Consider the following 15901-nt stretch of genomic DNA (forward strand, 5'->3'; position numbering starts at 1 on the left):
GGAAAAGGGATAAACGGGCCCACACCCTTCTCTTGGAAGGCGCTTCTTCAGAAGGCCCACTCAACACTTCTGCTACAGGGTACACGTGTGCAGAAAGAGTTAACCTAGCAGGCTTGAGAATACTCTCCTTAGCAAGGCCTGCTTGCAAGGTTGGCCCTTTGTTGGCATCTGGGAATTAGGATTTCAGGAAGGGGGTCCCTATCTCTATCGGATGGTAGTGGCTCACTGTGCCTACATTGTTTATGCAAAGTATGTGATTTACACTGAACACTTGCTTTATTTTGGGGAGTCTGAATTTTGGTATATGCTAGGTGGAGAGTGCCTATGTGACCGTCCCCTACTGGAACCTTGGGCACTGAGTTTCTAATGAGCTTCCTGGTAAATGACATGACATTTCACACGTTGTCATAATTTAACACTAGAGGAATTAAGTGCCGCTTGTGTGACCCCATAGGAAAGGGACTTGGACGCGTGTGCCTGTTTTCCTCCAAGCTCCATACACGTTTCCCTTTTGTTAATTTTTACTTTGTATCCTCTCACTGCAATATATCATAGTCAGGAGTATGACTGTGTGTAATGAGTCCTGTAAGTCCTCTGTGAGTCGTCAAACCTAGGTGTGGTCTTGGGGACCTCTGACGTGAAAATTCAGTAAGTGACTATGTTATCACTTCTCAAGTTATAATACAAATTTTAAAGTCTATCACAGATCTGGTATGGCTTTTTTGGAACTAAGATTATTAATGTGATTTTGTGCTTTTATTGATGTTCTCTGTTCATCAAGGTGACTGCAAAGGTTTGGGTCTGAATGGCTGGAAGGATGGAGTTGCCATTAACTAAAATGGGAAAGACCGTGAGAGCTGGTTTGGAGGGGAGATCGAGAGTTCATTTTGGATATGTTACATTGGAGATGGAGGGCAGATGGTGGTGCTGGGAGACTGGGATTCAGGGGAGAGACCTGAACTACAAATACTATCTTAGGAGTTATTGTTATGTAAATAGTACTTAAAGTACTGGAGGGGATGACCTAGGAAATGAGTGTAGAGACAAAAGGATGGAGGTTTCAGGCACTAAACCAATCAGAGGTCCGGGAGATGAGTGGAACCACCAAGGGAGACTAAGGAGTGACCAGTGAGGAAGCAGGTAAACAAATCTCATTCCATCTCGCTGTGGAAAAAACTTGGAGAATGTCTTTTACATTTTTCCCTGTTTTTCTATAGCTTATATGAAATATTGTAACCCTTAGGTTATGATAAAAAATGAAGTCAAATGTTTACCTTTCTATCATGTTTGAGTATATTTAACACAGTGATATTTTTATACCAGCTGTATTGCACTGCTGATTCATTTAGTAGTCTAAGTCTGTTCTAAAACTTGGGTGGTTTTATGATAAACAAATGCATAACTCACATCACCTATCCATTTGCTTTATTTTTGTATTATTTTTTCTCCAATATTACCAGTTCTCTTGAATGAATTTGTCTTTATAAATTCACTTTTTTCCATTTATCAAAGTTTATTTTTGTCCTAATACTGCTAATTGCTAATTCCATACAATTTAAAATTTTGACACTAGAAAGGTATCATTTGGTGATTTCCTCTAACTTCAACTACCCTTGTTCAAAACATAATCCTGTATTTATAAAGAGGAATGGGAAAAATATTTAGATGGATTAATATAAATTCATCAAAAACTGTAGAATTTAAATAAAAATCCCTCTGTGCATATTTCCAGATGAAAGTGGATGAGTAGACTCAGCTTTCATTTGAAGAAATGTGTATTAAAACATCAACATCTCAGTTAACTGAAACTCATTCCATTGTGGGTGCCTTGTGGAGGGGGATTTTGTCTAATTTATGTTTGTGTTGTCGGCAGAAATATAGCGCTAGAAACCCACTCAAGCAGCAATGATTTTGTTAAGGACTGTGTCCCAGGCTCATGCTTTGCACTGGAGACACCAAGATCAAGAACGGTCCTTGCTGTGATAGCTGACAGTTTGTTAAAGGCCAAAGAGTTATGTCTTAGGTCTGGTTCTTTAGAAATCGAGCTTTAGATGACGATTCCTGTGCAAGTGATTATTAAAAAAAGTGCTCTTAGGAGAAACTACTAATGGAGCAAGAAAGCAGGAGAGGAAAGAGAAGAAGCTAGGCCAGGCTGTGATTTTAGGAAATTAGGTTCAACCTGATCCTGCAAAGGAACTCTGGAGTGTAAATTATGCCTCAGACTCTGTCCTAACTGGAGGCGAGGCAGCTGGGCTTTCCTATCCGCTCCAATCCTTCATCAGCTAAGGGCCGCTGGGTAGGGAGGAAATTGTCAAACGTTTCCATGACTCTGCCTCTGAGAGCAAAGTGCTCCACAGCCCAAAGACCTTGTTCCCTGAGAATCAGGGATCGTAGGGAGGGACATTGGGGAAGGATGAAGGGGCTCTAGAATCAGGGATCGTAGGGAGGGACATTGGGGAAGGATGAAGGGGCTCTAGAATCAGGGATCGTAGGGAGGGACATTGGGGAAGGATGAAGGGGCTCTAGAATCAGGGATCGTAGGGAGGGACATTGGGGAAGGATGAAGGGGCTCTAGAATCAGGGATCGTAGGGAGGGACATTGAGGAAGGATGAAGGGGCTCTAGAATCAGGGATCGTAGGGAGGGACATTGGGGAAGGATGAAGGGGCTCTAGAATCAGGGATCGTAGGGAGGGACATTGGGGAAGGATGAAGGGGCTCTAGAATCAGGGATCGTAGGGAGGGACATTGAGAAAGGATGAAGGGGCTCTAGAATCAGGGATCGTAGGGAGGGACATTGAGGAAGGATGAAGGGGCTCTAGAATCAGAGATCGTAGGGAGGGACATTGAGGAAGGATGAAGGGGCTCTAGAATCAGGGATCGTAGGGAGGGACATTGAGGAAGGATGAAGGGGCTCTGAGAGAAGCAGGCAGAGCACGGGTTATCTCCGACAACATACAAATAGCTAATTTATAGAACGTGTGCTGAGCCCCTCCTACAGGGGACTATGGCAGGGTGCTATGGCAACAAAGAGGACAGACCAGTCGAGCTTTACGGGAGAGGGAGGGCTGTCTAATAAATGATTTCTGGAGGATGAGAGGGAGTGAACTAGACAGTGAGTGAAGGAAAAACGGAGAACTCTCAGGTCAGAAGGAGCTCAGCGTACAGAGGCATAGAGTCACACGGTCCTGGAAGAACTGGAGCTGTAAATGGGGAGAAAAAATGTTCCTACACTGTAAGCCTGCCATGAGATTAAAATCAGATGCTGTTTGCCGGCCCCGTGGCTTAGCGGTTAAGTGCGCGCGCTCTGCTACTGGTGGCCCAGGTTCGGATCCCAGGCGCGCACCATGCACCGCTTCTCCGGCCATGCTGAGGCCGGGTCCCACATACAGCAACTAGAAGGATGTGCAACTATGACATACAACAATCTACTGGGGCTTTGGGGGAAAAAAAAGGAGTAGGATTGGCAATAGATGTTAGCCCAGGGCCGGTCTTCTTCAGCAAAAAGAGGAGGATTAGCTTGGATGTTAGCTCAAGGCTGATCTTCCTCACCATAAAAAAAAAAAAAAAATCAGATGCTAAAAGAGAAAAGCATTTTGTAAACTTTTAAAGAAGTCCAGTCCTGTTACTGGTTGTTTGGAGTCCGTGGTCAATATCTTGATTATGCTGGAAAATAAAACCCTTCCATGAGGCGATCCCTATTAAGCCCCAACATTTTGTATTTATAAGCATTTGCACCAAGATGTACCCTCTCTGTCACCTTAGGTTTGAAATGATGCCAGCAGGCCCTGAGATCAGAAACCTCAAGACTTCTCTGCTTTAAGGCATACCTAGTGTTCAGAAAGACCCATGTCTTCACCCCATGGTTTTCCCTCTATTTCCAGAGCATTTGCAGTAATGGTCCCTCTCCTTCACCGTTCAATTCTCTGGCCGTGAGAAGACCCCTTGTTGATGTACGGACTCTTTTCTTTATTGATTCCCCAAGCTGCTTATTTGCACTATACGCTCTGAGAAATTCTTCCTTATCACACTGGGCATCCATCAGATAGCAACTCTAACTTGTAGAAATCTTTTAAAGCTGTAAATTACATTGATGTTAGTAACAGTAGTAGTAATGTCAGTAGTAGTAGTGATCTCTAGTATTCTAGGCACATTGGAAAAGTATGGTGTTTTATGCATAAAGTGTAGAAAATTTCAGGTAAAAATTTTGTTGCTTTGTCGGACAATTGTGCTTCGTTTTATAAAATTAGATTTAGAAGCAAGTGTGACATTTTTCTATAATGTAGAGTAGACTGATATGATTTATTCAACATTGAACCTGTATGGTCTGGAGTCCTGTGCCACTCAGAGTTCCATTTATTGTATTAAGTAACTCAGAGCACATATTTCCTCTGTAATTTTCCCTGATATTAGTGCAGGATGAGATGATAATCTTAATTTTCACAACTGTAATGAACACTGTCTACCCATAATCACTCATAGATGATATAATTAATAATAATAATATAATAATAATAATCATAGATATTCCTTTATACTCTTTCAGGCTGACACTCTTTAACTGGCTTTGTTTTGCTCTCAAAGGCTCTGGTGGCAAATAATCCTGATAATGATAGCAGATCAGACAATGTGTATCTTTTCTCTGGCTTTCTTTTACTGATGAGGGATCTTCTTTCAAAGTACAAAAAAATGGGGGCAAACCTCAGATCTGTTTCTACAGGTTGACCTGAGCGTATATGGCCTAACTCCTTGGCAACTGATAGAATGTAGCTTCAATTCACAAATCCTTGTTCACTGGACCTTAATTAAAGGGGGGACCTAGAAATCTGAGCACTGTCAAGGTCCAAGTCCTTATGACTTTGTCGCATCTCTGCAGTATCCTTTTTTGGATTCAGCCAGGTCTGGCTTTGCTCTGTGCTTCAGGTTTCTAACATTTTCTGATCTCACAACACTGATTTTATTTAAGGCTACATACAAGCAATTATATTTCAGAAATATCATCATATCAGAAAACAATCTAGAAAATTTTCTCTTGGGAGTTGGATATCCCTAAGGTAAATGTTATGTTCTGCAACCTAAGAGGATCTCTGTGTTGTTTCTTCACATTGTAGAGAGTTACAATAAAAACGTATTTTCTAAATTCTAGTATCTTTCTTTTTCAGTTCATGTTTTTTTTTCATGAAAATGATTGTTTAATGTCATTGTAATGGGATTTAAACACAATCATGTTTAATAATGCAGCCTATCTGAACAGTGGTTATATTTTATTCCCATTGTGGACTAGCAGCTGTCCCAAATATTGGACATTTTTATTGAACCGGAGTTATTGAACCATCAGATTTTAGCAGAGTGTGGGGGGACGGTGCCATGCATGGCCAAGAGTGCGTTTCCCAGCCTTTCGTAGCTACGATATAGGCAGCAGTGTCATGTGGCGGCATCCTGAAACCTCCGGTAGGAGACAATGGGCAGGCCCTTTGTGTTGTTTCCTCTTTCCTGCTCCTAGGAATGGGAGGTGAAAGCTAGAGCCCTAGCTGCTATTTTGGACCTTGAGCTTAAGCAACACATGGTAAGGAAAGGCACCTCTAAGGAGCCTGAGTCCCTGAGTAGAGCCATTTAGCCCGCCCTGGCCTGCTGCACTCCAGATTCTTTTTTATATGACAGAATCTAACTTGCATCTTGTATAAATCACTGTTAATCTGTCTGTTTTACTTACAGTTGAACTCGTCCTCACCATTATATCCACCAGCCCCTCAAGTTTCAGCTAAAGTCTTATGTTTTCATTCAGCAGATACATGTAGATTATCTACTGATCTAAGCTGAGATCTAGAGTTGAATTATCCATAACGTTTTTCTTATAGTACTTCCTGTGCATTCTATTGTTTCTCCAATGACATTCTGCACACCTATGCCAGGCTGGCTCAGAAGACTCTCCAGGGGGAGAAATTAAAAATAAAGATGAATTGGTTCTACTTGTATGGATTAACAGACTGTAGTTTAGGGTAGAGCCAGCAACCTACATTAAATTAAAATAAGGTAGATGAGTACTTTTATTTATTTATTCATTCAATCATTCATTCATTCATTAATATGGAAGGTATTTAAGGTTTATATTTTCCTGTATGTACTCCTTTCACTGTATTCATAGATTTTAGTATGAAATGGTTTTCTGTTCACTGACTTCCAGATAGTTAGCAATTTTTCTTTTAATTTTCTCTTTGAGCAATGACTGGGTTTCCATGTATTTTCCATCTTTTGATTATTTATAACTGTATTGAATTAAGCCCAGACAACATGGCCTGTACTTTCTCTGCTTTTATAATTAGCTAAGAGTTTTCTTTTTCTTTGCTTCCAAGTACATGATCAATTTTTGTAAATGTTTAATGGACATAAGAAAAAAATCCATTATTCTATGGATGGAAGATTTTCCATATTTTTTATTAGTCATATATGTTGATTGTATTTTTCAATTTCTCCTTGTCTTACTTACTTTTTATCTTAATAGAAAAAATTATATTGCCTAGAACTGCCTAGTTCTGAGAGATGTATTGGAATTTCCCACTGCAACTGCAGGTTTCTCTAATTCTTCCATTTCTAATTTTCTTTTATAAATTTAGTTGCTCTGTATTTTACTGCATACCAATTAATGACAAAATATTTTTGCTATTAGTTATGACTTTTAACATTACATAAAGTAATGACCTTCTTTCCCTGTTAATGTTTTAAATAGCAAATTTCTTCTTTTTTTAAAAAAAAAATTTTTGGTGAGGAAGATTGGCACTGAGCTAACATCTGTGCCAATCTTCCTGTCCTTTGTATATGGAACGCCACCTCAGCATGGCTTGACGAGCATTGTGTAGGTCCGCAGCCAGGATCCAAACCTGCGAACCCCAGGCCGCCCAAGCAGAGTGCGTGAACTTAACCATTATGCCACTGGGCTGGCCCCTGCAAATTTCTTGTTTTTAATTTAATCTTATTGTATATAAACATTGTCAGTCCTGATTAATTGATTGATTTTAGTTTGCATATTCCTGTTACCACTGTGTCCATGCCTTCTGTTCCAATGTTGGTTTCTAATCTCTTATTGTCACCTTGTTCTAATATATATATTAAATTATATATATATTTGGTAAACAGCATATAAACTTGTTACTTTTAAATCCAGTCTAACAGACTCTTGTAATGGGTAAATTCAATCTATTCCCATTTAGTCTATGATGGATGCAACTCTTTCCATCTTACTCTATGGTTATTATTTATTTAAAATTATGTATTTCTCTTTTCCTTTTGCTCTATTTTTGCTCATTTTATCAAATTTCTATTCTTTCCACTCTATCTCATTTTCCTTCCCATTACTGAAATGGTACATTTTTCTATTATTTTAATCAGACATTTATGATTCTCTTGTTATTTGTAAGCAAAATACCTAGTGTTTCTCCCATAAAGACACTCTTTCTGCTTCCAACTCTCCTGAAGTTCGAGATTGTAGAGAACTTACTTCTCTCCTCCCCCTTCCTTCCATTCCCACAGGCGTTAAGAGTTTCACCTCCTCTGAGTGTCCTACCCCCACTCCAAACTCCTGGGTTTTGCTAGGAGATTACAAATCCCCTTATTCTATGTCCTTTTGGTTTTAAGAAACTTTATTTAGTTCTTAAATTGTGTATTACCCAGGTAAAACATACTTGTTCATTAAATGCATGTGATCAATATTAACTGCTCACCACCCTGTGCTTCTCTGTATCTTCTCCAAATCCAAGGCCTCAGATCCAGTCTATTCATTGGGTGGTTAGAATACTGTCTCAAGTACTTTTGTTGGGCAGCGTTATTGAACCCTGAGGTTACTGAATGTTTGTGTATCACTGAAGGTTTTTCTTTCACACTAAGATAAATGAGATCTTGGCTGTCAGATATTGCGATATAGACTCTGCTCCCACCTTTCTCAGAAAATGCAGACGCTGCTCCGCTGTTTGTGAGCTTTTAGTGTCGGAGATGAGAATGCTTGAAGACAAGCTGACCTCCCGTACCACCCCAGGCTTTTCAATTAGAATTAAATTTGGCTGTTAGTCATAGAAAACCTCCAAAAAGTATGACATAAATAGAATTTTATTTCTCTCCTGAGTAGAAGCCCAGGGCTGTACATAGTTCAGGTCAGGTAGGTACAAGCCTGTAATGTTAGAGATTCAGATTTCTTCTGTTCTGTCACTTCTCTGTGCTTGACTCTCATTCCAAATCAGCTCATGGTCCAAGATGGGAGCCAGTGGAAATGTGCCTAAATGAGCAAAATGTGGAGCGCTGCTTCGCTCTCAGGACATTTCTACTTGAGACGCATGGGCCAGAACACAGCTGCCTGGGGAGCCGGGAAGTGTTGTCCTTGAGCTGGACAGCCCGGTGCCCGGTGAATGATTTGGGGCTCAGTTACAATAGAAGCAGAGGAGCGTCAGTGAGCGAATGAGCAGGCTGTGACACGTTGTCACAGTTTGTTCCTTCTGCCTGGAAGCCTATACAATTTTCTTTGTATGTCTGGGATTTCTTTTCTCATCAATTAGACGTATAATTTGGTAAGCCCTTGCCATGAGTAGACTTATGTCATTCTGTGGCTCAGGAATATTTTCTTTTCAATATTTGTTTTTAAAAAGTAGAGGAAAAAAAGGGAAAAAACTTTCCATAAGTGATTATTTTCATTTCTCTCTATTCTTTTCTAGTTTTCGTATTCTTAACGTTTCACTGCAGAATTGTATTTCTTTCTCTTAAACTTATTTATAATAAACACAATATTTGCCCCTGGTAAAATAAATTAAGTGTAAATAAGAATTTAAATAAGAATTTTTTTTAAAGAGAATGTTTTCACTATCATCCTCTTCTTTCTCCCAGTCCCACTTATAGAGTTAATCAACATTAAATTTCATATTCACAATTAAGGGCAAACATGATTATATTCATACTGATATTTTAATGATTTGGAGAACTTTTTAAAGATACTTTTAATGTCACTGGATCATAAATTTTAGTTAGCGTTATATGAAAACAGCATAGATAATGGCAGTATTATAGCATTTCAATTTTGAAGACTCAGCCTTTAGTTGCCTTTTTCCATGTTTCTTTGACCAGAGGATTTCTATCAGCCATTTCTCGACCTAAAAGTAAAAACAAACAAAAAAATTATTGTACAGCAGGGACAAGGAGAGAAATAAAACCAGACCCTTTTTTGTTTCCTATTTTGTATCACTTTACAGTACCATCATGTGCCTTTTGTTCAGGTTTTATAAACTAAAATACACAAAATTTGAGTTGAATGCCAATCTTTACTTCTAGCAAAAACTAGGTCTGTCGTACACAGCTGTGTTTAAAAGAATGGTATTGTTTATAATGGAATGTTGTAGATATTCAAAGTGTTTTGGCAGTTTAATAGAAATGTTCTCTTTGGAAAAGTTTGCACATTTTGTGAAAATAATTATTGAAGTAAAGTGAATTCTAATTATCAAAACAGACAAGTCATTTGTGGGCTTATTACAGCAAAGCTATAAAAAAAAAAAATTTTAACAACCAGGTGTATAAAGTTATACATAATCTCAATAAGCCGTCATAGTAATATGCTTAAATTATCCAAATCAAATAGGGAATTTAAAATAAATAATGAAGCATGTCCGAAAAGAAATTGAGAGCTTGCTATGGTACCTGAACTAAATAAATAAAAAGTACCTCACAGGATTTGGAAAATATAGAAAGAAAATTTTAAATGCTCAATAAAAAGAAAAACTAATTCATATTTCCAATGCACCACTTACAGTTACCTCCCTTTATGTTATATTTATATTGCCCTCCACACTGATCAAGCTGCTGTTGAATTCTATGCAATTGAATTAGAATTACATCCAATATACAACGATGGCATTGCATTTAACATTTTATAATTCAATGATGTGCATCAATTTTTCTTTTTCATTTTCAGTAACTTGCCGGGAATGGCATTATAGCAATTCTGAAAGCAAACTCTTCAAATGAGTAAGTGCTATTAGATTTTTCTGTGAGAGAACCAACCTAAAGTAACAATCTTTGTTGATGCTTGCTCAGATCAGGTGGACCAAAACAGCAGGAAGTGCCTCTGACAGATTCCAAGACTCGAGTGTCTTCAATGAGACTTTGAGGATTACAAATATTCAGCGACACCAAGGAGGCCGGTATTACTGTAAAGCAGAGAATGGCTTGGGGTCCCCAGCGATAAAGTCAATCAGAGTGGATGTGTACTGTAAGTAAATTTCCTAGAAAACCACAATCAAGTCTACTTTGGATTTCTTCTGTCCTGCACCTTGAGATCTCTTTTTTATTGTTATGTCCATTGGGAAAATCTATGGTTTATTCCAAAAAATAAATTCTATTTAGTTGAGAAAGAAAAGTGTATAAGATAATGATAGCTCATTAATTTCCTGAAGAATCTGCATTGGAAATTTTGATAATTTTTATGATAAAATAATACATATTCATTTTGGAACACTTAAGAAACAGATTAAGATATTAAATGTTACTAAAATCCCACCAATAACTGTTAGTGTTGAGTGTACATGCTTCTTTATATAAGTATATAAATGCATGTTTATATTTGCATAAAGATCATGCTGTAAATACTGTAACTTATTTCACTAATTTTACCTATGTGGGATTTCCGCTATTCTTATTTTTTAAATGTGCATCACGTTAAGTGGAGCTATTTGACTTGGCTTGTGAAAGACCAAAATCTCTGTGTACAGTCTGTTTTTGATCCAACTCTTTGGAAAGTAATCAGTACCTTGGGCAATGCTGTGCCATTTGGAAAGTGTTTGTTGATTTATTTTTGTTCTCGGTCTCATTTTTCCACTTGTTGCTGTTAGCAAATACATTTAAAATCCTCTTGGTCTCCTTACTTTCTTCCCCACCAAGACAAATTAAGGGTCTGCATTCGATTTGGTCTTTTGTACAGGTTTATCCATCAACCCATTGTCTTTTTTTGAGAACTTGCATTTAATTGTTAACTCTTTAGTGTTAGAATAAAAGGATTGTTTTCTCTCCTTAAAGTTTTTCAGACATAAGTAACAGATGAGGAGTTCCTGTTTTTCTACCTGTTTTTCTTCCCCCTTTCCTTTTCTTTCAGTGCAGGACAAGTGTCACATAGTTAGGACAGTGATTGCAACTGTACTTGATCTATTTATCAGATCTGTGCTGAGTCTCATGTAATTATTCAGGTGACTGAGAAGCAGGTGACAGGGCTTCATTTGTGATTCACCTTCCACATTCAGGCGCTTGCTCCCTTCCTGGAGAGGATGAGAGAGAAGTAGTCCATGTCCCGTTCTCTCGAGCATTTTATAGCCCTTAGGTGTCCGCTGGCGTTAACTCAGGCCCCTGCATCCCCGGGTTCTCTCTCTGTCCTTATTGGTGCACAGGTTGGCCTTACCCACACTTCCCAGCCACAGGATAGCCCCTGGGCCCCCTTCCACTCATCAGATATTTCCAGTTGCGTATACTTTTTTCCAAAAAAAAAAAAAATACTATTTTTAGTATTTTGGTTCATATATGATTTTAAATTAAACTAAATTTAATTTAAATGAATTAAACACTTCTACAATATAACTTTCTAGAGTGCATACCTGTGCTTTTGTTGTTATTATAGTTTTGGTCATGAACTTTTAAAATATACAACTTCAGTACTTTAAACACAATTCTAAAATCTAAAATGTTCTGAAAGTAGAATGGGTATGTTTTGTTTTGTTTTGTTGGGTTTTATTGGTAACTTTTTTCAGCAAAACCTGATGTGAGCTAGTTTGGTGGCATCCTGTGACCTGAAATGACTCGAATAGAAAAATAGGAAAGACTTTATACTCTTAATTTACCCTACTTTGTATGAAGAATCCTGTTTAGCTCAGGAAATAACGTGTTTGATTACACAGTATCAACACAGACCCTGCTGGGTGTGTTATAGAATACATGGTATATGAACTGTATTATCTTTCTAAAATCTGAAATATTCTAAAAAACAGTCCCCAAAGGTTTTGAATAAGAGATTGTGACTTGCGTTGCCACCACAATAGGTTTGATAATAATAATTTAAAAAAACATATATTGCTGGGTTGAAAATCAAATACAAAGGGGGAAATGACATTTTTAAGGACTTAAAAAAATATTCTTCTTCCTCCTCTGACCACACAGCCTTTCCAGGACTATTCTGCATTATACCCGCACTTTTCTATCTCTTCTGTCTCTCGCTGTCCAGGCTGACTTGTGCATCAGCATCGTAGTTCTGCACCCTTGGGTGGAAACAGTAGCTCTGCTCCCTCCAGCTTCCCTAGGCCCTGTTACTCTTCTAAGGCTTGTGTCGCCTTCACACAGCTGTGCCGGAAAGCATGAGCTTAGTTCCCTTCCTCTTCTGTGACTGCCTTTGGGATTTTCCCAACACGACTTGGACTTGACAGACGTCTTGTTCTGTGTTGTTTAAGTGAAATGTCGCTGTGATGCAGACCATAGCGTAGTGCTCTTTTCAGTACTGTTTTGGTGGTCAAGAATTATTGGAAAGCTGTCTAAAATTATATTATATGAGAAAATAATGTATTAAATTATAGACTCTATGAATAAATGTGACATCTCTCTAATATACATTTTCCAGGGAATGCCTTACCTTCAGCTCCAGAGAAGATCTTATGGGGATCTAGGCATGTGTTTTAAGTAGTTATGCCTATTCTTGAAGGTTTGGATAAGTACATTTCTTTAGTAAATTTTCGAACATGTTTCAACTGATAAGAATACCTCACAATGGAGACAACCAGGCCTATTTGAGGAATCCATGTGTTCCAAATATAACCCTGATTGAAGACTACAGTTTTAGGTTCAAGGATGTTTTCTCTACATGAATCTTGATAATTTAAAACTGGTTCTATCACTGTTAATAAGAACATGACTAGCATATTAATGCTGCATTTAAGTTGGGAAGCCTTGCTGTCTAAATTTGGATTGCAGTCTTAAGATTCCTCTGTGCTTGGATTTTTATTTGATGTTGGACTGTAATTAAATGGATACTCATGTTTATAAACCATAAACAAGTGAGCAACTTTCTTTCAGGTACATCCGCTTTAACTATTTTAGAAAATGCTAAAAAACAGTAGGACCGATTTTCCTGTTTGGAGCCATGGTTTTAGAATCATCACCTGCACGGCAGATTTCTACTTCCTTTTTTAAACTGGTTCCACAAGTGGAACTTTCATCAACATCAGTAGAACTGGGAACACAGGGTGGGCGTAGAATATGAAATACAAAAATATCTGCAGGTAAGGATCATATTTGCAACAACAAGCTGAGGCAGACTATGGCTTGGATTTAACGACAATTGTAATAAATAATATTAGAATTTAGTCTTGAATCCCTTGTGATAGTTTGTCCCTAAAAAGTGCCCCATAAAATATTAATTTTATGTCCATCAGTAGTCCTGGAGTGTTTTCATAATAGTGAAAATGTGTATCTCTCATTAAAATCTATGTTCTGATCATAAGTTTCTAGACTTTAGATCTCATACCGACCTAAAATAAAATTTAGTGCTAACTTCTCATTATGTAGAGGACAAAATTTAGTTTCAGAATAGGAACTTGCTACAATGCTGATTGATATAAAATGAGGTGATTTTTATTGAATAGACATTTTGAAATATTTGTGACACCAACATTTTGATCAATTTAGGAAAATTTATTAATCTGAATTAGCAATTTCTTCCCACATAATTTTTAAAAATTCTTGTAGTAAAAAAATTGGACCCTGTAGGTTTTTAGAAACAACTACCAATTTATTTTTATTTTTTTTTACTATTTCAATCAAGAATACTATTTTCTCTGTGTTACTATTTTGGGAAAATATACTAGGTTCTTCAATTTATATGACTTATCATTTTATTTTTTAAGAATTTTAAAAGCATTCCAAGCCTTCTAGGAAGTATAATTCCTTAATAAAATTGTATTTATAAACCGGCAGATTTCATAACCATGTAATGATTTAATTTTTCTCCTAAAATCTGACCTAGTCATTTATACAAATATTTCTGATCAAAAGCTAATTAATTACAATTCTTCTTTTGCTGGGAAATAGCTCCTGAGAGTCTGCAAGCTAGCGGCTATATGTTTAGGAGAAACATGTAGAATTAGTTCTACTTCTACTTAAATCGACTGTTTTAAACATATGCATTCTTCATGCATTCTCCCTGAATCCATGCTAAAGCCGTGGTCAGGAAATAAAACAACGGTAACAATAACAAAAAAACACCCATGGACAAGGCTAGAGAAGATGGGGCAGGAGATGACAGAAAAACAATTTTGATGGAAAAGAGTCAGATGGGGAAAGGACTACTGCTTAGCATACTGAAAAAAGCTTAATCAAAGCTGTCAGTGTGGAGGCCAGAACTAGGCTTACTCATGCTCTAGAATCCTTGAAAAGATCAGGAATTGGAGACACTACTTAGCTCTTAGAGTGATAGTGTAATTTATTCTAAAAACAGAAGAACTGGTTGAAAGCCTTCTAGATAAGAAGAGTTACACACCCAGATCTCTCTCCACATTTCACACAATTCAGTGCCTGACTACCTCCCTTCCCCCACTGGTCAATCCCTATAGAAGAGGAGAAATTTATTTCTATGAGATGTTGATCCAGAGAAACTTTCAACTCAGAAACCTGGAATCATCAAAAACAAGAGGCAACATATTTTAGTTAAATCACGGTTATTAAGGGAAAGTTGACATGATCGTCACAGTCCCTTCTCACCTTTGGTTCTGGGAATGCCTTCCTGGCAAAATGTTGGAGAATTCCTGTCTGTGAAAACTGATGAGCTCTGGAAAAAGGGCTACAGATCCTGCCAAGTAGAGACCTTGGTGAAACAGCCAGCTGATACACTCACAATGAAGCCTGCTATTGATCAACAGAGCTACCAATAGCTCTTTTATAACTGATTCTTCCATGTGAGTTTACTACCAGCTAACCAGATGTTGAGACCATCTTCTAACAAAAAAGAGAGAAACCAAGACAAAGAAATGCAAAAAAGAATTCAGGAAACAAGGATAATTCAGGGGACCAAAATACAAAATAAAACACAATAATTGATATTTTTAATTAGTATTCTCAAAATAAACAGAAAATATTGCATTCATGTAACAAGAACAGGAAACTGAAAGCAAGGAATTTTCAGAGAATTCCTAGAATATTAAAAATGATAACATAAAAATGAGTAGAAGGGATGAAGAAATCTTACAGGAGTAAAACAGAATTTTAGTAAATAATCAAAGGGATGGACCAAGAAAGAGAAGAGAAGAAAATTAGAGAACTCATCCAGCGGATCTAACATTTGAATGAGAATTCCAAACAGAGAAAAGAGAGGTGAAGAAATTATTTTTTTTAAACTTAAGAAGATTTCGTATCAAAGTTGGGCATATGTTTTCAATTAGAAAGGTCCCACTGGGTGTCTAACACAGTGGAGTAAGCAAGGTCCACACCAAAACACATCAACATGCAATTCAAAACAATAGGAGCAAAATGAAGGTCTTAAGTTTCCAAAGAGTTTTTCATTTTTGCCAAAATGGTCACATATAAAGTACTAGGAATCAAAATGGCACAGGTCTACTCAACGGAAATGAGGAAGCTAGAAGACAATTGAGTAAAGCTTTTGAAATTCTGAAGGAATATTATTTCCAAACTAGAATTTTCTACACAGCAAGACATTTTTTTTTTTTCAAATATCAAAGAAGGAAGACATTTTTAGACCTATAAGATTTCCAAATTTTTTCTGCTATGTTCTCTTTCTCAGGACACTGCTTTTATATAAATCCCACTCAAACTAGAAATTATGTCAAGAAAGAGGAAGAGATATAATAAAAATTAAATAAATAAATAAGAGATCGTGGATAGGAT

The 15901-nt window shown here is 37.4% G+C and overlaps 1 protein-coding gene across 1 annotated transcript in view; it reads left to right on the forward strand.

Moving 5' to 3' along the window:
• The window catches only part of MDGA2 (MAM domain containing glycosylphosphatidylinositol anchor 2), a 791668-nt gene that overhangs the window by 396257 nt on the left and 379510 nt on the right, over positions 1-15901 (forward strand). The window contains exon 3 of the mRNA XM_004436360.3: positions 10067-10241. Within this exon, the coding sequence (XP_004436417.2) occupies positions 10067-10241 (175 nt within the window). The remainder of the gene's footprint in view (positions 1-10066; positions 10242-15901) is intronic.

Source organism: Ceratotherium simum, chromosome 3 (assembly GCF_057802395.1).
Source record: "Ceratotherium simum simum isolate JZ-2026a chromosome 3, ASM5780239v1, whole genome shotgun sequence".
Taxonomy (NCBI): Eukaryota; Metazoa; Chordata; class Mammalia; order Perissodactyla; family Rhinocerotidae; genus Ceratotherium; species Ceratotherium simum.